The sequence below is a fragment of the Oncorhynchus mykiss genome, chromosome 17, assembly GCF_013265735.2.
Source record: "Oncorhynchus mykiss isolate Arlee chromosome 17, USDA_OmykA_1.1, whole genome shotgun sequence".
Taxonomy (NCBI): domain Eukaryota; kingdom Metazoa; phylum Chordata; class Actinopteri; order Salmoniformes; family Salmonidae; genus Oncorhynchus; species Oncorhynchus mykiss.
The window spans coordinates 18563175-18586492 of NC_048581.1; the positions used below are offsets into that span (position 1 = coordinate 18563175).

General features: G+C 46.8%; 1 protein-coding gene across 1 annotated transcript in view; it reads right to left on the reverse strand.

Annotated features, from left to right (window-relative positions):
* Positions 1-1159: 1159 nt before the first annotated feature.
* The window catches only part of LOC118940348 (translation initiation factor IF-2-like), a 142793-nt gene continuing 120634 nt past the window's right edge, over positions 1160-23318 (reverse strand). Inside the window, exon 3 of the mRNA XM_036949204.1 lies at positions 1160-1602. Within this exon, the coding sequence (XP_036805099.1) occupies positions 1287-1602 (316 nt within the window). The 3' untranslated portion in view covers positions 1160-1286. The remainder of the gene's footprint in view (positions 1603-23318) is intronic.

A 23318-nucleotide genomic window follows, 5' to 3' on the forward strand; every position in this document is an offset into this window, starting at 1 on the left:
AGGAGGCCTAACACCGCAACACATAGGCCTAACACCACAACACAACACATAGGCCTAACACCACAATACATAGGCCTAACACCACAATACATAGGCCTAACACAGCAACACATAGGCCTAACACCACAATACATAGGCCTAACACCGCAACACATAGGAGGCCTAACACCACAACACATAGGAGGCCTAACACCACAACACAACACATAGGCCTAACACCACAACATATAGGAGGCCTAACATCACAACACAACACATAGGCCTAACACCACAACATATAGGCCTAACACCGCAACACATAGGAGGCCTAACACTGCAACACAACACATAGGCCTAACACCACAACATATAGGCCTAACACTGCAACACAACACATAGGCCTAACACCACAACACATAGGAGGCCTAACACCACAACACATAGGCCTAACACCGCAACACATACGAGGCCTAACACCGCAACACATAGGAGGCCTAACACTGCAACACAACACATAGGCCTAACAACACAACACATAGGCCTAACAACACAACACATAGGTCTAACGCCGCAACACATAGGCCTAACACCACAACACAACACATAGGTATAACGCCGCAACACAACACATAGGCCTAATACCATAACACATAGGCCTAACACCACAACACATAGGCCTAACACCACAACACATAGGTCTAACACCACAACACATAGGAGGCCTAACACCACAATACATAGGAGGCCTAACACCACAACACATAGGCCTAACAACACAACACATAGGTCTAACGCCGCAACACATAGGCCTAACACCACAACACAACACATAGGTATAACGCCGCAACACAACACATAGGCCTAATACCATAACACATAGGCCTAACACCACAACACATAGGCCTAACACCACAACACATAGGCCTAACACCGCAGCACATAGGCTTAACACCACAACACATAGGCCTTACACACAATCCCACACAACACAACACATAGGCCTAACACACAACACCACACAACACAACACATAGGCCTAACACACAACACCACACAACACAACACATAGGCCTAACACACAACCCCACACAACACAACACATAGGCCTAACACACAACCCCACACAACACAATACATAGGCCTAACACACAATCCCACACAACACAACACACAACCCCACACAACACAACACATAGGCCTAACACACAACCCCACACAACACAACACATAGGCCTAACACACAATCCCACACAACACACATTTGTACAGTACCTTAAATCCATTCGATCTGATATGATAGTTCACCATTAGGTTATGAAAGGATATGGCCATTCAGTAATCTTTTTGGCAGCTTTTCTCACAAAGTTGTCCTCACTGAAGATGAAGAGAGAGCGGTTGAGTGTAAAGCAGCTTTGTCGGACCGGGATCGGGTTGTACAGAGCCATAGTCCGGGCCCGCTGGGCCATCGACTGCTTGTACACACGCTGGCCCCCCGGGGGTCCGCCTTGCCGACTCCCGCCGCGGCCAGGGGCCCCCAGAGGACCGGCATTGCCACCGCCTCCACTTCCACCTCCGCCTCCTCCACCTCCTCGGTTCGGCACCTCGTCACCGAAGCGTGCCATTCTGTAGGGAGTGGGGAGACCAGACGGCGATCGTTAAGAACCAGAGAGGATAGTCACAGTGATCGTTCCACATTACACCCCATCGATCTCCGGAGGAAACACACATGCAGAACCTATAGGTGGCAGTGGGTCTTTCTGTCGTTCTGTCGGTCTGTCTGTTAGTCTATAGGTCTACAATACTCTCTCACTCTAGCAGGTCTTCACGACCAAGACACCTCCATTGGAGAGAGGGGGGGGGGGGAGTTGAGGAGAGGAGAGAGAGCAAACGGTGGCTTCACTTCTCTCGCTGTGTGTGCTTAGAGTGGAAATGGAGAACGGGTGGGTGATGTGGGAGAGAGAGAGGTGGTGGCGTGGTTTGTTGTTCCAGGCGAGAGCAGTTCGTGGTTAAAAATCGCTATCTTAGCCTATTGATGATGGCTAAGATAACTAGCCTACATTATATATATACTGCGTCTTTTCCTCCAGTAGTTCAGCTTGAGAGGATCTGCAGTTGTCTTGTCCTCGTTGGAGATAAAAATAGCCGAGAATAGAAAACGGGCAAAAATCCTTAATAATTAATCATTTTCAGTACCATCCGCAATGTTTGATAGCCTATAGTAGAGACGAGCAATAGCCAAATCCAGCCGTATGCCTCCTCTATGTTGGCTTATCCTCAAATGGCGCCGATGGGGCTTTCCTAAAACCTAACCCTAAGTCACATTTGTTGATATTTTGTGATTTTAGTTTTTCTCTCTCTCTCAAAGCAAGAAGCCGTGGTGCTCAGGTTGGGGCGTGAGCAAGAGAGCATGCGTTTGGAGATGTTGAAAATACAGTCTATAGTCTATGAAAACAGGCTGTCCCTGAGTCTTGGTCTTCCCTTTCTCTCCTTTACATAAAATTAAGGGGAAGGGAGGGAGGAGAAAAGAGAAAAATCTATGCCACACTAATCATCTATATTCCAAGGTTCGGAGAAGAATCCGAATGTGTGAATAGAATCCTAAAATGGATGAGGTGAAAACGGCCGTGTGGAGAAGTGGCATCACCCGTTCTGTGCAGGAGACGTCGACCGACAGCTACAGCGGCTGACGCGCGGTCAGTTGGATTCTCACTCTAGTAGCAGCTCGTGTCTTCTCCGCCACCAGGCAAGGCGCGGGCGCAGCCAAGGTACCGCTTTGCCTCCATCACACACCCCCCCCCCCCAAGCTCGACGCTCCCCCAAACCAAAAACCAAAGCCCACGCCGCCCGCCCGCCGGTACGGTATGCTTTTCCTTTTTCTTTTCACCTCGCCCTCGGGGGAAACGCTCTGTCACTCGCGGTAACGTTCGGTCCGGAGGCTATATGGTCTTGGAGATCTGCATGCCTTGGAGACTGAAAAATCCGGGGAGCTTGAGCAAGTGCGTGTGAGAGAGTGAGTCAGTGAGAGAGATAGGGAGAGGGAGGGAGAGAGAGGGAGTGAGTCAGTGAGAGAGAGAGCTTGCTTTCCTTCTATGCGATCAGCTGGCAGGTTGAGCTAGAGTAGGGCATCTGATCAATTTAATGCTACGGGAGCGCCGTCCTCAAATCTCTGGCCAAGCTTTGCAGCAGCACATGATGTGCCTCGAGCCACCCGCCCCGATTCACTTATCCGTTATCCGGTAGCTCTCCGGTAACTATCCAAGCAGCAAGATGGAGAAGCAAGCTGCTCATGGCTCTTCCCTCTGGCTCTGGCTCTACACGACGCCAAGTGTCAAAAGCACCAGCACCATAAACCGTACCCAGTCCAATTTGCCCTTTTCGCTATTTACACATACTGTAATGCGATGGAGAGAGAGAGAGAGATACGGGGTATTGGGGAATATATTGGGGTATATATTAGGTGTATTAGGCTACATACAGGATATTGGGGTATATATTGGTATATATTAGGCTACATACGGGGTATTGGGGCATATATTAGGCTATAGACAGTGTATTAGGGTATATATTAGGCTACAGACGGTTTATTGGCGTATATATTGGGGTATATATTAGGTGTTTTAGGCTACATATGGGGTATTGGGGTATATATTGGGTGTATTAGGCTACATACAGGATATTGGGGCATATATTAGGCTACATACAGGGTATTGGGGTATATATTAGGCTACATACAGGGTATTGGGGTATATATTAGGTGTATTAGGCTACATACATGGCATTGGGTATATATTAGGTGTATTTGGCTACATACAGGGTATTGGGGCATATATTAGGTGTATTAGGCTACATACATGATATTGGGGTATATATTAGGTGTATTAGGCTACATACAGGGTATTGGGGCATATATTAGGTGTATTAGGCTACATACAGGATATTGGGGTATATCTTAGGCTACATACAGGGTATTGGGGTATATATTAGGCTACATACAGGGTATTGGGGCATATATTAGGTGTATTAGGCTACATGCAAGGTATTGGGATATATATTAGGCTACATACAAGGTATTGGGTATATATTAGTCTACTTGCAGGGTATTGGGGTATATATTAGGCTACATACAGGGTATTGGGGTATATATTAGGCTACATACAGGGTATTGGGGTATATATTAGGCTACACACAGGGTATTGGGGTATATATTAGGCTACATACAGTGTATTGGGGTATATATTAGGCTACACACAGGGTATTGGGGTATATATTAGGCTACACACAGGGTATTGGGGTATATATTAGGCTACATACAGGGTATTGGGGTATATATTAGGCTACACACAGGGTATTGGTATATATTAGTATACATACAGGGTATTGGGGTATATATTAGGCTACATACAGGGTGTTGGGGCATATATTAGGTCTATTAGGCTACATACAGGGTATTGGGGTATCTATTAGGCTACATAGAGGGTATTGGGTATATATTAGGTGTATTAGTCTACATGCAGTGTATTGGTGTATATATTAGGCTACATACAGGGTATTGGGGTATAAATTAGGCTACATACAGGGTATTGGTATATATTAGGCTACATACAGGGTATTGGTATATATTAGGCTACATACAGGGTATTGGGGTATATATTAGGCTACATACAGGGTATTGGTATATATTAGGCTACATACAGGGTATTGGTATATATTAGGCTACATACAGGGTATTGGGGTATATATTGAGGTTTATATTGGGTGTATTAGGCTACATCAACCCAAAGCTAATGTAATGTATAGCCTGTAGGTGTAGCTTAGTAGCCTAATATGTCTACTGTGTGTTATGGTTATTTTGTACACCTGTGTAGCCAGAAGAGGGAGTAGCTAGCTCTATTCGACAAAATAAAATACAATCAAAATGTTTTTAAAGTGCATTTAACAAATACTGCAATACACTTCACAACATCCTGCTGTGACTTCGACTGGTGACCAATAGTAGGCCTACTGTGAGTTATGGCTAATGTTGAGGGAGTACTGCAGCCTAGCTCTACTACCATCCTGTGACTGGTGACCAATAGTAGGCCTACTGTGAGTTATGGCTAATGTTGAGGGAGTACTGCAGCCTAGCTCTACTACCATCCTGTGACTGGTGACCAATAGTAGGTCTACTGTGAGTTATGGCTAATGTTGAGGGAGTACTGCAGCCTAGCTCTACTACCATCCTGTGACTGGTGACCAATAGTAGGCCTACTGTGAGTTATGGCTAATGTTGAGGGAGTACTGCAGCCTAGCTCTACTACCATCCTGTGACTGGTGACCAATAGTAGGCCTACTGTGAGTTATGGCTAATGTTGAGGGAGTACTGCAGCCTAGCTCTACTACCATCCTGTGACTGGTGACCAATAGTAGGCCTACTGTGAGTTATGGCTAATGTTGAGGGAGTACTGCAGCCTAGCTCTACTACCATCCTGTGACTGGTGACCAATAGTAGGCCTACTGTGAGTTATGGCTAATGTTGAGGGAGTACTGCAGCCTAGCTCTACTACCATCCTGTGACTGGTGACCAATAGTAGGTCTACTGTGAGTTATGGCTAATGTTGAGGGAGTACTGCAGCCTAGCTCTACTACCATCCTGTGACTGGTGACCAATAGTAGGCCTACTGTGAGTTATGGCTAATGTTGAGGGAGTACTGCAGCCTAGCTCTACTACCATCCTGTGACTGGTGACCAAGTGTAGCTTTATTTTGGTGGAGAAGCAAACCAGTTACTGTAACCTAGTATACTGTATGTGTCAGTTTATGAATTCTGTGGAGTCTGCAAGCATAGACTTAGTTATCCACAATTGCGCTGTTAGGTAAGGAAAGGGCCTACCTTTCATTTTTTAGGACAATTTATGTGGGGCAGAGGCGTTCTCAGTAGATATATTTTAATATTTTTATGTTACCGAACCCTCCACTCATCAGGACCGTCTGTCGGCCTGGCACGTGCATCTGAGAAGCTTTTGGAGGTGTATGCCCAGAGCTGCCGTTCGCAAGCTGTTTGCTCGCGCTAAATAAACCCATGCTGTCGCCTTTCCAAAATCCAAGAGAGACGAGGAATACAGAGGAACTGACTGAACCCGAGAGTTTCAACGAATGGGATTCTTTTCAAAAGTGTTTTATTGGACAGAATTGTCCGTTAGTCCCTGGCTCCAGAATGAGAACAGAGAATTGAAGAGAGGTTGTTTTACTTCTAGGTTCTACGATTTATTTTTCCTTTATTTAACTAGGCAAGTCAGTTGAGAACAAATTCTTATTTACAATGACGTCCTAGGAACAGTGGGTTAACTGGTCTAGGAACAGTGGGTTAACTGGTCTAGGAACAGTGGGTTAACTGGTCTAGGAACAGTGGGTTAACTGGTCTAGGAACAGTGGGTTAACTGGTCTAGGAACAGTGGGTTAACTGGTCTAGGAACAGTGGGTTAACTGGTCTAGGAACAGTGGGTTAACTGGTCTAGGAACAGTGGGTTAACTGGTCTAGGAACAGTGGGTTAACTGCCTTGTTCAGGGGCAGAACGACAGAGTTCTGCTCGGGGATTCGATCTTGCAACCTTTCGGTTACTAGTTCAAAGCTCCACTAGGCTACCTGCCACCCCACAGTCAAGCAGGAGCTGTCTATGGTGCTGAAATAATAGCCTAGCCTACTCCTGAATAAGGTGAATCATGATCATTTGCTAACTGTTGAAAGCATCATCTCTTGAGGGTTGGGAAAAGTCCACAGCGATTTCAGTCCCACCGGAGCTGTCCATGGTTCTGAAAACAGCGACACAGATTCCTGAATGCTGTGAATGAGACAGTATGACAAATTTTGAGAAAACGGTATAGGCTATGTGGCCTAAGATACAGAGAAAAGTTAAATGTTGCATCAGCACCACGTGAGCTCTCCATGGTTCTGAAAGAATAACTTAGAACTGCATTCATTTTTAATTGAGACTAGTGAGCCGCACTGCACTTAGCCTAAATAGAGTGTAGCCTACCTACACTCATCCAAAGACCACTGATCATGACGTGATTCTGACTGTATCTCGCTATACTTGGATCACGTGAGGCTTTGGATCCATACCAATTAATCCTTTAAATACACTGGCAAACAGGGTCCGACTGAGCTCTCTAAAACGCCAGGTGAAGCACTATATATTCGTCATCATGGCCATCGGTTCACATTCTCGGTTGTCAGTGGCTAACGGGCACCACGCGCGTTACTGACACAATAAACAGCCCGGTTCCCGCTGATGGAACCGAGAGAGAGGCCGTCCTGTAAGCGCCAGAGAGTGCGAGTGTCGGGAAGCGGCGGGGAAGAGGGGAGGAGGGGGAAGTAGAGGAGAGGAAGGGAGAGGAGGGGAGAGGAAAGGGGAGGAGGGGAGAGGAAAGGGGAGGAGGGGAGAGGAAAGGAAAGGAGAGGAGGGGAGAGGAGGGGAGAGGAGAGGAAAGGGGAGGAGGGGAGAGGAAAGAGGAGGAGGGGAGAGGAAAGGAAAGGAGAGGAGGGGAGAGGAAAGGAAAGGAGAGGAGGGGAGAGGAGGGGAGAGGAGAGGAAAGGAGAGGAGGGGAGAGAAGAGGCGGGTATCGTTATGCTTGAACGATCACAGAAAACGACCAACCAAAACGGACTCTAAGGATGGTAGATGAGATGGGAACCTCTTTCTAAGTTATTTAGCATGTGAAACAGAAGATAATAAGGAGGGAAGAATGGCAAAATAATGTCTCTCTCTCTCTCTCTCTCTCTCTCTCTCTCTCTCTATCTGTGTCAGTCTGTCAGTCTGTCTGTCTCGTGTTAGGATGGGGACACAGAATAGTTAAGCACCTGTATGAAAAACAAACTCACAATCATAACATGAACATGCAGAATAATACCCATCTCAACGTGTAAAAACATTGTGACACATCATATATAGATCTAAACAGTCAATATGAATATAAGCTAAATAAATAAACTTAAACTCAGCAATACAATCATTGTATTAAAAATCCACTGTGTTCCTTTCATCTCTGGGCCAACAAGATCTCACAGTCTCACGTCAGAATTACACGTTCATCCATGTTTCTCAAACGTAAAATGTCAAAATTGATGCAAACGTGTTTGGTTACTTCGCTGTATCGTTCCAAGGTTAAGTTTAGGCATTAACTCTGAATGGTTAAGGTAAGGGTTAAGTTTAGGCATTAACTCTGAATGGTTAAGGTAAGGGTTAAGGTTAGGCATTAAGTCTGAATGGTTAAGGTAAGGGTTAAGGTTAGGCATTAACTCTGAATGGTTAAGGTAAGGGTTAAGGTTAGGCATTAAGTCTGAATGGTTAAGGTAAGGATTAAGGTTAGGCATTAAGTCTGAATGGTTAAGGTAAGGATTAAGGTTAGGCATTAAGTCTGAATGGTTAAGGTAAGGGTTAAGGTTAGGCATTAACTCTGAATGGTTAAGGTAAGGGTTAAGGTTAGGCATTAAGTCTGAATGGTTAAGGTAAGGGTTAAGGTTAGGCATTAACTCTGAATGGTTAAGGTAAGGGTTAAGGTTAGGCATTAAGTCTGAATGGTTAAGGTAAGGATTAAGGTTAGGCATTAAGTCTGAATGGTTAAGGTAAGGGTTAAGGTTAGGCATTAACTCTGAATGGTTAAGGTAAGGGTTAAGGTTAGGCATTAAGTCTGAATGGTTAAGGTAAGGGTTAAGGTTAGGCATTAAGTCTGAATGGTTAAGGTAAGGATTAAGGTTAGGCATTAAGTCTGAATGGTTAAGGTAAGGGTTAAGGTTAGGCATTAAGTATGAATGGTTAAGGTAAGGATTAAGGTTAGGCATTAAGTCTGAATGGTTAAGGTAAGGGTTAAGGTTAGGCATTAACTCTGAATGGTTAAGGTAAGGGTTAAGGTTAGGCATTAAGTCTGAATGGTTAAGGTAAGGGTTAAGGTTAGGCATTAATTCTGAATGGTTAAGGTTAGGGTTAAGGTTTGGGAGCAAATCCAGCGTCTACTTGAAGGTAACAGCACTCACTGTTACCCGTAGTGGCTAGTAGCCATGTCATCTCCCGACATCCTAAGACATGGATGGACGGTCGAATACTGACTTGTATAACGAGTGACCTGCCTGCGCTGGAATGCGTCCAAAATGGCACCTTATTCCCTACATAGTGCCCTACTTTTGACCAGAACTCAAAAGTCGGACACTAAATAGGTTGCCATTTGGGGTGCAAGCCTAATTTGTGTGATTGCATCGTTACCTTATCATCCCTATCAGAATCCTCTCTCTGAAATAACTTTGTTATCAATAAAGTTTATTCACTTTGACCACTTGTTTTGATGCAGTGGGATTGTTTGGATAGTTAGGAATCTTTGGAATGATATTGTAAATGAATTTATCAGTCTGTTAAGGTACATTTTTGAGACATGGACTGTGTATGTGTGCCATTCAGAGGGTGAATGGGCAAGACAAAAGATTGAAGTGCCTTTGAACGGGGTATGGTAGTAGGTGCCAGGCACACCGGTTTGTGTCAAGAACTGCAACACTGCTGGGATTTTTCACGCTCAAGCATTCTTAATGTTTTGTACACAGTGTATATTTATATTCTATTCCGTTTGTGTGTATGAGTATATATGTGTGTATGTGTATATATGTGTGTATGAGTATATGTGTATATGTGTATATGAGTATATGTGTGTATGAGTATATGTGTATATGTGTATATGTGTATATGAGTATATGTGTGTATGAGTATATGTGTATATGTGTGTATATGTGTATATGAGTATATGTGTATATGAGTATATGTGTATATGAGTATATGTGTGTATGAGTATATGTGTGTATGTGTATATGTGTATATGAGTATATGTGTATATGAGTATATGTGTATATGAGTATATGTGTGTATGAGTATATGTGTGTATGAGTATATGTGTATATGTGTGTATATGTGTATATATGTGTATATGTGTGTATATGTGTATATATGTGTGTATGTGTGTATGTGTGTATGTGTGTATGTGTGTATATGTGTATGTGTGTATGTGAGTATATGTGTGTATGAGTATATGTGTATATGTGTGTATATGTGTATATATGTGTGTATGTGTGTATATGTGTATATATGTGTGTATGTGTGTATGTGTGTATGTGTGTATATGTGTATGTGTGTATGTGTGTGTATGTGAGTATATGTGTGTATGAGTATATGTGTGTATGAGTATATGTGTAGATGTGTAGATGTGTAGATGTGTAGATGTGTATATGTGTGTATGAGTATATGTGTATATGTGTGCATGTGTGTATATGTGTAGATGTGTATATGTGTAGATGTGTATGTGTGTATGTGTGTATATGTGTATATGTGTAGATGTGTATGTGGGTGTATGTGTAGATGTGTAGATGTCTATATGTGTAGATGTGTATGTGTATATGTGTGTATGTGTGTAGATGTGTAGATGTGTGTATGTGTGTAGATGTGTAGATGTGTGTATGTGTGTATATGTGTAGATGTGTAGATGTGTAGATGTGTATACCAGCACCAGGCAGCCGCAATGCATGTATGGAAAGATGCATGCAGCAGTACAGTAACAGTGTACCCTACAATATAGAGAGAGTGTGTGTGTGTGTGTGTGTGTGTGTGTGTGTGTGTGTGTGTGTGGAGGCCCTGGTGGTAGCATCGAGCAACACTGAGAGAGCAGCATTGTCATTCAGAGAGCGTTCACACGGCAACCCCGCAGGAAGCCCCAGCAACACACCCCCTTCCTTCCCTACTCTCTTCCTTCACACACCACCCCCCTCATCCCCTTCTCTCTGTCTTCACACACCACCACCCTCATCCCCTTCTCTCTGCCTTCCCACACCCCCACCCTCCTCCCCTTCTCTCTGCCTTCACACACCACCCCCTCCTCCCCTTCTCTTTACCTTCCCACACCCACACCCTCCTCACCTTCTCTCTGCCTTCCCACACCACCACCCTCGTCCCCTTCTCTATGTCTTCACACACCACCCCCTCCCCCCCTTCTCTCTGCCTTCCCACACCCACACCCTCCTCACATTCTCTCTGCCTTCCCACACCACCACTCTCGTCCCCTTCTCTCTGTCTTCACACACCACCCCCTCCCCCCTTCTCTCTGCCTTCACACATCACCCCCTCATCCCCTTCTCTCTGACTTCACACACCCCCACCCTCATCCCCTTCTCTCTGACTTCACACACCACCCCTCCTCCCCTTCCTCCTCCCCTTCTCTCTGACTTCACACACCACCACCCTCCTCCCCTTCTCTCTGACTTCACACACCACCACCCTCCTTCCCTTCTCTCTGACTTCACACACCACCCCTCCTCCCCTTCCTCCTCCCCTTCTCTCTGACTTCACACACCACCACCCTCCTCCCCTTCTCTCCGACTTCACACACCACCACCCTCATCCCCTTCTCTCTGACTTCACACACCACCCCTCCTCCCCTTCCTCCTCCCCTTCTCTCTGACTTCACACACCACCACCCTCATCCCCTTCTCTCTGACTTCACACACCACCACCCTCATCCCCTTCTCTCTGACTTCACACACCACCCTCCTCCCCTTCCTCCTCCCCTTCTCTCTGACTTCACACACCACCACCCTCATCCCCTTCTCTCTGACTTCACACACCACCACCCTCATCCCCTTCTCTCTGACTTCACACACCACCCCTCCTCCCCTTCCTCCTCCCCTTCTCTCTGACTTCACACACCACCACCCTCATCCCCTTCTCTCTGACTTCACACACCACCACCCTCATCCCCTTCTCTCTGACTTCACACACCACCCCCCTTTTCTGCATCCTTTCTCTCTCTCACCGCTCTACCACTGTATGGAGCCCTCGATACAGAGAGAGAGAGAGAGAGAGAGAGCATTGCTATTCCATAAAGATGAAGAGAGGAGGGGGAGAAAAATATGCAGAGAGAGAGGAAGGGAGGGAGCACCATTCCAGAGAGAAAAATAGGAAAGGGAGGTGGAAGGAAGAACAAGACATAACAGGGATAGAAGAATGAGAGAGAGAGAGAGAGGTAGGGGCAGAGAGGAAGGGAGGGAGAGGGAGAGAGAGGGAGAGAGAGGGAGAGAGAGAGAGAGAGAGAGAGAGAGAGAGAGAGAGAGAGAGAGAGAGAGGGAGAGAGAGAGAGAGAGAGAGAGAGAGGGGAGAGGGAGAGGGAGAGAGAGAGAGAGAGAGAGAGAGAGGGAGAGAGGGAGAGAGAGAGAGAGCAGTCAGCACCATCCCAGAGAGGGAAGGACAGAAATAGGAGGAAAGAAGGCAGGTAAAATAGAGAAAGACTTGGAAATAAGAGGTGGGATGAGTGAGGGATGTGAAAGATGGGGAGAGGATTACATCTCTCTCACTCTCTCTTTCAGCATTGTCATTCTGGGAGCGTTCACACAGCAACTCTGACGGAAGCCCCCTCTTTCTCCCTCCCCCATTTCTCTCTCTCTCTCTCTCTCTCCCCATCTGTTTGTTTCTCCACTGTAGTGAGTGAGGGACAGAGTGTTTCACCTCAGAAAAAGGGCAGTGTGCTAGATGTGTGGGTGAGTGGGTTCACATTGTCCTTCAGTATCTTTTGAAGACACCAGGCAGATCAATGCTGTAATGGAGGAGATGGATCAGGCCGCTGTAATGGAGGAGATGGACCAGGCTGCTGCAATGGAGGAGATGGACCAGGCTGCTGTAATGGAGGAGATGGACCAGGACATGGGTCAGGATGGACCAGGCTGCTATAATGGAGGAGATGGATCAGGCTGCTGTAATGGAGGAGATGGATCAGGCTGCTGTAATGGAGGAGATGGACCAGGCTGCTGTAATGGAGGAGATGGATCAGGCTGCTGTAATGGAGGAGATGGATCAGGCTGCTGTAATGGAGGAGATGGATCATGACATGGGTCAGGATGGACCAGGCTGCTATAATGGAGGAGATGGACCAGGCTGCTGTAATGGAGGAGATGGATCAGGACATGGGTCAGGATGGACCAGGCTGCTATAATGGAGGAGATGGATCAGGCTGCTGTAATGGAGGAGATGGATCAGGACATGGGTCAGGATGGACCAGGCTGCTATAATGGAAGAGATGGACTAGGCTGCTGTAATGGAGGAGATGGATCAGGCTGCTGTAATGGAGGAGATGGATCAGGCTGCCGTAATGGAGGAGATGGACCAGGATGCTGTAATGGAGGAGATGGACCAGGCTGCTGTAATGGAGGAGATGGACCAGGCTGCTGTAATGGAGGAGATGGATCAGGACATGGGTCAGGATGGACCAGGCTGCTGCAATGGAGGAGATGGATCAGGCTGCTATAATGGAGGAGATGGACTAGGCTGCTGTAATGGAGGAGATGGACCAGGCTGCTGTAATGGAGGGGATGGATCAGGACATGGGTTAGGATGGACCAGGCTGCTGTAATGGAGGAGATGGATCAGGCTGCTATAATGGAGGAGATGGACCTGCTGCTGTAATGGAGGAGATGGACCAGGACATGGGTCAGGATGGACCAGGCTGCTGTAATGGAGGAGATGGATCAGGACATGGGTTAGGATGGATCATGCTGCTGTACTGGAGGAAATGGATCAGGCTGCTGTAATGGAGGAGATGGATCAGGCTGCTGTAATGGAGGAGATGGACCAGGCTGCTATAATGGAGGAGATGGACCAGGCTGCTGTAATGGAGGAGATGGACCAGGCTGCTGTAATGGAGGAGATGGATCAGGACATGGGTTAGGATGGACCAGGCTGCTGTAATGGAGGAGATGGACCAGGCTGCTATAATGGAGGAGATGGACCAGGCTGCTATAATGGAGGAGATGGATCAGGATATGGGTTAGGATAGATCATGCTGCTGTAATGGAGGAGATGGATCAGGCTGCTGTAATGGAGGAGATGGATCAGAACATGGGTTAGGATGGACCAGGCTGATGTAATGGAGGAGATGGACCAGGATGCTGTAATGGAGGAGATGGACCAGGCTGCTGTAATGGAGGAGATGGACCAGGCTGCTATAATGGAGGAGATGGATCAGGACATGGGTTAGGATGGATCATGCAGCTGTAATGGAGGAGATGGATCAGGCTGCTGTAATGGAGGAGATGGATCAGGACATGGGTTAGGATGGACCAGGCTGCTGTAATGGAGGAGATGGATCAGGCTGCTGTAATGGAGGAGATTGATCAGGCTGCTGTAATGGAGGAGATGGACCAGGGTGCTGTAATGGAGGAGATAGACCAGGCTGCTGTAATGGAGGAGATGGACCAGGCTGCTGTAATGGAGGGGATTGATCAGGACATGGGTTAGGATGGACCAGGCTGCTGTAATGGAGGAGATGGACCAGGCTGCTGTAATGGAGGAGATGGATCAGGCTGCTGTAATGGAGGAGATGGATCAGGCTGCTGTAATGGAGGAGATGGATCAGGCTGCTGTAATGGAGGAGATGGACCAGGATGCTGTAATGGAGGAGATGGACCAGGCTGCTGTAATGGAGGAGATGGACCAGGCTGCTGTAATGGAGGAGATGGATCAGGACATGGGTCAGGATGGACCAGGCTGCTGTAATGGAGGAGATGGACCAGGCTGCTGTAATGGAGGAGATGGATCAGGTTGCTGTAATGGAGGAGATGGATCAGGCTGCTATAATGGAGGAGATGGACTAGGCTGTGTAATGGAGGAGATGGATCAGGCTGCTGTAATGGAGGAGATGGATCAGGCTGCTGTAATGGAGGAGATGGATCAGGCTGCCGTAATGGAGGAGATGGTCCCGTCTGCTGTAATGGAGGAGATGGACCAGGCTGCTGTAATGGAGGAGATGGAACAGGCTGCTGTAATGGAGGAGATGGATCAGGACATGGGTTAGGATGGACCAGGCTGCTGTAATGGTGATGGACTAGGCTGCTGTAATGGAGGAGATGGACCAGGCTGCTGTAATGGAGGAGATGGATCAGGCTGCTGTAATGGAGGAGATGGACCAGGCTGCTATAATGGAGGAGATGGATCAGGACATGGGTTAGGATGCACCAGGCTGCTGTAATGGAGGGGATGGATCAGGCTGCTATAATGGAGGAGATGGATCAGGCTGCTGTAATGGAGGAGATGGATCAGGACATGGGTTAGGATGGACCAGGCTGCTGTAATGGAGGAGATGGACCAAGGTGCTATAATGGAGGAGATGGATCAGGACATGGGTCAGGATGGACCAGGCTGCTGTAATGGAGGAGATGGATCAGGCTGCTATAATGGAGGAGATGGATCAGGCTGCTGTAATGGAGGAGATGGATCAGGCTGCTGTAATGGAGGAGATGGATCAGGCTGCTGTAATGGAGGAGGGATCAGGCTGCTGTAATGGAGGAGATGGATCAGGCTGCTATAATGGAGGAGATGGATCAGGCTGCTGTAATGGAGGAGATGGACCAGGCTGCTGTAATGGAGGAGATGGATCAGGACATGGGTTAGGATGCACCAGGCTGCTGTAATGGAGGAGATGGATCAGGCTGCTATAATGGAGGAGATGGATCAGGACATGTGTTAGGATGGACCAGGCTGCTGTAATGGAGGAGATGGATCAGGACATGGGTTAGGATGGACCAGGCTGCTGTAATGGAGGAGATGGATCAGGCTGCTATAATGGAGGAGATGGATCAGGCTACTGTAATGGAGGCGATGGATCAGGACATGGGTTAGGATGGACCAGGCTGCTGTAATGGAGGAGATGGATCAGGCTGATGTAATGGAGGAGATGGATCAGGCTGCTATAGTGGAGGAGATGGATCAGGACATGGGTCAGGATGGACCAGGCTGCTGTAATGGAGGAGATGGATCAGGCTGCTGTAATGGAGGAGATGGATCAGGCTGCTATAATGGAGGCGATGGACAAGGCTGCTGTAATGGAGGAGATGGATCAGGACATAGGTCAGGATGGATCAGGCTGCTATAATGGAGGAGATGGACCAGGCTGCTATAATGGAGGAGATGGTTCAGGACATGGGTCAGGATGGACCAGGCTGCTATAATGGAGGAGATGGATCAGGACATGGGTCAGGATGGACCAGGTTGTTGTAATGGAGGAGATGAATCAGGCTGCTATAATGGAGGAGATGGATCAGGACATGGGTTAGGATGGACCAGGCTGCTATAATGGAGGAGATGGATCAGGACAGCACCCGATCTCCTACATAGTGACCCTTGACTGTAGCTCACAGGACAGACAGGAAGACATCCATTTAGAGCTCTGATTGATGTGTTCAAAGCTTTCAAGATTTACGTTGAGGTCATTTAGCAGACACCATTAAACAGAGCGACTTACAGGAGCAATTACCAAGTGCTCACAGATTTGACACCTAGTCGGCTTGGGGGATTCGAACCAGCGACCTTTCAGTTACTGGCACAAAGCTCTTAACCGCTCGGCTCCCTGCCATCCTGAGACGGTTAAGGGGGGGAAGTATAAACGAGTATGGCCGTATAACTTAGCAGAATCACATTAGGTGCTGGACAAGGGGGAACACCCCGGCCCTAACACTTAGCAGGATGTGTCTTTGCTAAGTATATAACACTTAGAGTCTTCAGGTCTTGGGGACGGTGACATCACTGTGTAAGGATGACATCACTGTGTGACGCACAGTCAGACGTGATGTACACTATAGAGATCACATCATCACTATAGACATGACATCATCGACACCAGTGTAGCCCATAGGACTCTGGGTGATGACAGCTGTGCACTACCTCAGCTAAATACCTCACCACAATGACATCATTGACACCAGTGTAGCCTTGTGCAAATTAAAGTGTGTCCAGCTTCATATATGGAAAAAATATATAAAACGCAACATTTCTCTACCATAAGCCACATCCAATGTTGTTTTAGAGAACTTGGCAGTACATCCAACCGGCCTCACAACAGACCAGGTGTAACCAGCCCAGGACCTCCACATCCAGCTTCTTCACCAGCGGGGTCGGCTGAGACCAGCCACCTGGACAGCTGATCAAACTGTGGGTTTCATGACAGCTGATCAAACTGTGGGTTTGATGACAGCTGATCAAACTGTGGGTTTGATGACAGCTGATCAAACTGTGGGTTTGATGACAGTTGACCAAACTGTGGGTTTGATGACAGCTGATCAAACTGTGGGTTTGATGACAGTTGACCAAACTGTGGGTTTGATGACAGCTGATCAAACTGTGGGTTTGATGACAGTTGACCAAACTGTGGGTTTGATGACAGCTGATCAAACTGTGGGTTTGATGACAGTTGACCAAACTGTGGGTTTGATGACAGCTGATCAAACTGTGGGTTTGATGACAGCTGATCAAACTGTGGGTTTGATGACAGTTGACCAAACTGTGGGTTTGATGACAGCTGATCAAACTGTGGGTTTGATGACAGCTGATCAAACTGTGGGTTTGATGACAGCTGATCAAACTGTGGGTTTGATGACAGTTGACCAAACTGTGGGTTTGATGACAGCTGATCAAACTGTGGGTTTCATGACAGCTGATCAAACTGTGGGTTTGATGACAGCTGATTAAACTGTGGGTTTGATGACAGCTGATCAAACTGTGGGTTTGATGACAGCTGATCAAACTGTGGGTTTCATGACAGCTGATCAAACTGTGGGTTTGATGACAGCTGATCAAACTGTGGGTTTGATGACAGCTGATCAAACTGTGGGTTTCATGACAGCTGATCAAACTGTGGGTTTGATGACAGCTGATCAAACTGTGGGTTTGATGACAGCTGATCAAACTGTGGGTTTGATGACAGTTGATCAAACTGTGGGTTTGATGACAGCTGATCAAACTGTGGGTTTGATGACAGTTGATCAAACTGTGGGTTTGATGACAGTTGATCAAACTGTGGGTTTGATGACAGCTGATCAAACTGTGGGTTTGATGACAGTTGACCAAACTGTGGGTTTGATGACAGTTGATCAAACTGTGGGTTTGATGACAGATGATCAAACTGTGGGTTTGATGACAGTTGATCAAACTGTGGGTTTGATGACAGCTGATCAAACTGTGGGTTTGATGACAGTTGATCAAACTGTGGGTTTGATGACAGTTGATCAAACTGTGGGTTTGATGACAGCTGATCAAACTGTGGGTTTGATGACAGTTGATCAAACTGTGGGTTTCATGACAGCTGATCAAACTGTGGGTTTCATGACAGTTGACCAAACTGTGGGTTTGATGACAGTTGACCAAACTGTGGGTTTGATGACAGCTGATCAAACTGTGGGTTTGATGACAGCTGATCAAACTGTGGGTTTGCACAAAACCGAAGAAATTCTGCACAAACTGTCAGAAACCGTCTCAGGGAAGCTCATCCGTATGCTCGTCATCCTCACCAGGGTCTTGACCTGACTGCAGTTCAGCGTCGTAACCGACTTCAGTGGGAAAATGCTCCCCTTCGATGGCCACTGGCACGCTGGAGAGGTGTGCTCTTCATGGATGAATCCTGGTTTCAACTGTACCAGGCAGATGGCAGACAGCGTGTATGGTGTTGTGTGGGCGAGCAGTTTGCTGATGTCAACATTTTGAACAGAGTGCCCCATGGTGGCAGTGGGGTTATGGTATGGGCAGGCATAAGGTACAAACATCGAACACAATTGCATTAAATCAATGGCAATTTGGATGTACAGAGACACCGTGACGAGATCCTGAGGTCCATTGTCGTGCCTTTCATCCACCGCCATCATGTTTCAGCATGATTATGCACGGCCCCATGTCACAAGCATCTGTATACAATTCCTGGAAGCTGAAAATGTCCCAGTTCTTCCATGGCCTGCATACTCACCAGATATGTCACCCATTGAGCATGTTTGGGATGCTCTGGATCGATGTATACGACAACGTATTCCAGTTCCCACCAATATCCAGAAACTTCACACAGCCATTGAAGAGGAGTGGGACAACAACCACAGGCCACAATCAACAGCCTGATCAATTCTATGGAGATGTGTCACGCTGCATAAGGCAAATGGCCACACCAGATACTGACTGGGTTTCTGATCCACACCCCTACCTTTTTATAAGTATCTGTGACCAACAGATGCATATCTGTATTCCCAGTCATGTGAAATCCATAGACTGGGGCCTAATTCATTTATTTACATTGACTGATTTCCTCATATGAACTGTAACTCAGTGAACTCTTTGAAATTGTTGCATGTTGCGGTTATATTTTTGTTCAGTATAAACCAGTGCAGGTAATGTGATGTATTTACTTCACTGAGTAGTGTGTGTGCGCCTGTGTGCGCCTGTGTGTGTGTGTGTGTGTGTGTGTGTGTGTGTGTGTGTGTGTGTGTGTGTGTGTGTGTGTGTGTTTGTGTGTGTGTGTGTGTGTGTGTGTTTGTGTGTGTGGACCTGTTTAACTATTCTTGAGGGGACCAGAAGTCTCCACCAGAATAGTAAACAAACAAACATTTGACCAACTGGGGACATTTTGTTAGTCCCCACAAGGTTAAATGCTGTTTCTAGGGGTTTAGGGTTAAGGTTAGAATTAGTGTTAGAATTACCTTAAGGGTTAGGGTTAGTTTTAAGGTTTAGGGTTAGGAGCTAGGGTTAGAAGCTAGGGTTAAGTTTAGAATTAGTGTTAGAATTAACTTAAGGGTTAGGGTTAGTTTTAGGAGCTAGGGTTAGGTTTAGGGTTTAGGGTTAGGAGCTAGGGTTAGGAGCTAGGGTTAAGGTTAGAATTAGTGTTAGAATTACCTTAAGGGTTAAGGTTAGTTTTAAGGTTTAGGGTTAGGAGCTAGGGTTAAGGTTATAATTAGTGTTAGAATTACTTTAAGGGTTGAGATTAGGTTTAGGAGCTAGGGTTAGGTTTAGGGTTTAGTGTTAGGCGCTAGGGTTAAGTTTAGGGTTAGGGTTAGGAGCTAGGGTTAGTTTTATTCGACCATGCTGGTCATTTATGAACATTTGAACATCTTGGCCATGTTCTGTTATAATCTCCACCCGGCACAGCCAGAAGAGGACTGGCCATCCCACATATGCTCTCTCTAATTCTCTCTTTCTTTCTCTCTCTCGGAGGACCTGAGCCCTAGGACCATGCCCCAGGAATACCTGACATGATGACTCCTTGCTGTCCCCAGTCCACCTGACTGTGCTGCTGCTCCAGTTTCAACTATTCTGCCTTATTATTATTCGACCATGTTGGTCATTTATGAACATTTGAACATCTTGACCATGTTTTGTTATAATCTCCACCCGGCACAGCCAGAAGAGGACTGGCCACCCCACATAGCCTGGTTCCTCTCTAGGTTTCTTCCTAGGTTTTGGCCTTTCTAGGGAGTTTTTCCTAGCCACCGTGCTTCTACACCTGCATTGCTTGCTGTTTGGGGTTTTAGGCTGGGTTTCTGTACAGCACTTTGAGATATCAGCTGATGTACGAAGGGCTATATAAATACATTTGATTTGATTTGATTTTAGGGTTTAGGGTTAGGAGCTAGGGTTAGTTTTAGGGTTTAGGGTTAGGAGCTAGGGTTAGGGTTAGTTTTAGGAGCTAGGGTTAGGTTTTTGGGTTAAGGATAGGGTTAGGGAAAATATGATTTTGAATGAGACTTAATTGTGTCTTAGGTTAGCTGTACAAGACTGTGTGTGTGTGTGTGTGTGTGTGTGTGTGTGTGTGTGTGTGTGTGTGTGTGTGTGTGTGTATGGTCTCTACTGGTAGATGCAGACTGTTTTATTGGTGTTCCAGAAGGTTAGCTGTACAAGACTGTCTGTGGTCTCTACTGGCAGATGCAGACTGTTTTATTGGTGTTCCAGAAGGTTAGCTGTACAAGACTGTCTGTGGTCTCTACTGGTAGATGCAGACTGTTTTATTGGTGTGTTCCAGAAGGTTAGCTGTACAAGACTGTCTGTGGTCTCTACTGGCAGATGCAGACTGTTTTATTGGTGTTCCAGAAGGTTAGCTGTACAAGACTGTCTGTGGTCTCTACTGGCAGATGCAGACTGTTTTATTGGTGTTCCAGAAGGTTAGCTGTACAAGACTGTCTGTGGTCTCTACTGGTAGATGCAGACTGTTTTATTGGTGTGTTCCAGAAGGTTAGCTGTACAAGACTGTCTGTGGTCTCTACTGGCAGATGCAGACTGTTTTATTGGTGTTCCAGAAGGTTAGCTGTACAAGACTGTCTGTGGTCTCTACTGGTAGATGCAGACTGTTTTATTGGTGTGTTCCAGAAGGTTAGCTGTACAAGACTGTCTGTGGTCTCTACTGGTAGATGCAGACTGTTTTATTGGTGTTCCAGAAGGTTAGCTGTACAAGACTGTCTGTGGTCTCTACTGGTAGATGCAGACTGTTTTATTGGTGTTCCAGAAGGTTAGCTGTACAAGACTGTCTGTGGTCTCTACTGGCAGATGCAGACTGTTTTATTGGTGTTCCAGAAGGTTAGCTGTACAAGACTGTCTGTGGTCTCTACTGGTAGATGCAGACTGTTTTATTGGTGTGTTCCAGAAGGTTAGCTGTACAAGACTGTCTGTGGTCTCTACTGGCAGATGCAGACTGTTTTATTGGTGTTCCAGAAGGTTAGCTGTACAAGACTGTCTGTGGTCTCTACTGGTAGATGCAGACTGTTTTATTGGTGTGTTCCAGAAGGTTAGCTGTACAAGACTGTCTGTGGTCTCTACTGGCAGATGCAGACTGTTTTATTGGTGTTCCAGAAGGTTAGCTGTACAAGACTGTCTGTGGTCTCTACTGGCAGATGCAGACTGTTTTATTGGTGTTCCAGAAGGTTAGCTGTACAAGACTGTCTGTGGTCTCTACTGGTAGATGCAGACTGTTTTATTGGTGTTCCAGAAGCAGGACTGGAGGAGTGGGCCAAAAAGCCTGGTCAGACAACCCAATCTCAACGGGCTGGAGGAGAGAGAATCACTTAAACAACCACCGCACTGCGACGGGACCTGAAGACGACCCAGAACTCAACTTGACTGCTTACCAGACAACACCAGATCAGACTGGACCGGAACGTCTTGTACTACTCTACTTTACTGCACTTGATTGAGCTTGCCTGGCACAATGGAACCAATTAAATAGTCCCAAAAGTGTAAATCCTGTCCTTCTTCCAGGCTCAATCAAAGGCACAAGAGAGAGAGATAAAGCCCTTCAATTGAAATTTGAATTGAATTGAGAGAGAGACAGAGAAAGAGAGAGAAAGAGAGAGAGAAAGAGAGACAGAGAAAGAGAGACAGAGAAAGGGTGAGAGAGCAGGATATGGGTCTGGACAGAGTGAGGTCCGGACTCATTAGCTAGATAGGCATTTTTTGGCCATTTGGCTCAAAGTCTCTAAGACACACGCACACACACTGATCTGCTGATTGATGGAGAGGAGAGGGAGGATAGGGAGGCTAGGAGAGGGGGAGAAAAGGAGGAGGGAGGGAGGGAGAGAGGGGGAGGAGGGAGAGAGAGAGAGCTAATGGGCCTAATATAAGTCTGGTGTGGAGTAAGCACTCTAGCTCCCAGCATCAGCACTCTGAAAGAGAGAGAGTCAAAGAAAAAGAGAAGAGGAGAAAACAAAGGAAGAAAGGGAGGGAGGGACATTCTAACTAAAACCAAGAACTCACCTCAGCCCTCCCATCCATCTCTCCTTCCCTCCATCTCTCCCTCTTTCCATCTTTCCCTCTTGGGCTTTTCCTCCCTCCTGACCTCTGTCCCTCCATCCATCGTTCCTTCCATCCCTCCATCTCTCACTCTTCCTGCTGAGCTGCGGTTTGTCATCCCTCCCTCTATCCCCCTCTACTTCCATCCCTCCCTCTATCCCCCTCTACTTCCATCCCTCCCTCTATCCCCCTCTACTTCCATCCCTCCCTCTAACCCCCTCTACTTCCATCCCTCCCTCTATCCCCCTCTACTTCCATCCCTCCCTCTATCCCCTTCTACTTCCATCCCTCCCTCTATCCCCCTCTACTTCCATCCCTCCCTCTATCCCCCTCTACTTCCATCCCTCCCCCTATCCCCCTCTACTTCCATCCCTCCCTCTATCCCCCTCTACTTCCATCCCTCCCTCTATCCCCCTCTACTTCCATCCCTCCCTCTATCCCCTCTACTTCCATCCCTCCCTCTATCCCCCTCTACTTCCATCCCTCCCTCTATCCCCCTCTACTTCCATCCCTCTATCCCCCTCTATTTCCATCCCTCCCTCTATCCCCCTCTACTTCCATCCCTCCAATCTTTCTCTCTGCTGAGTGTTGGGTTTTGCCGTCAGCAGTGAACAGCAAATCTCCCTCTCCCTGATTCATCACTGACTGCCTTTCAATTAACAAGAAAACACTCTGCAGGAAAGAGATGGAAGGGGGAGAGAGCGAATGAGGAGGTAGAGAAAAATAGGTTGGATTATGGGAGGAGGGAGGGAGAGGG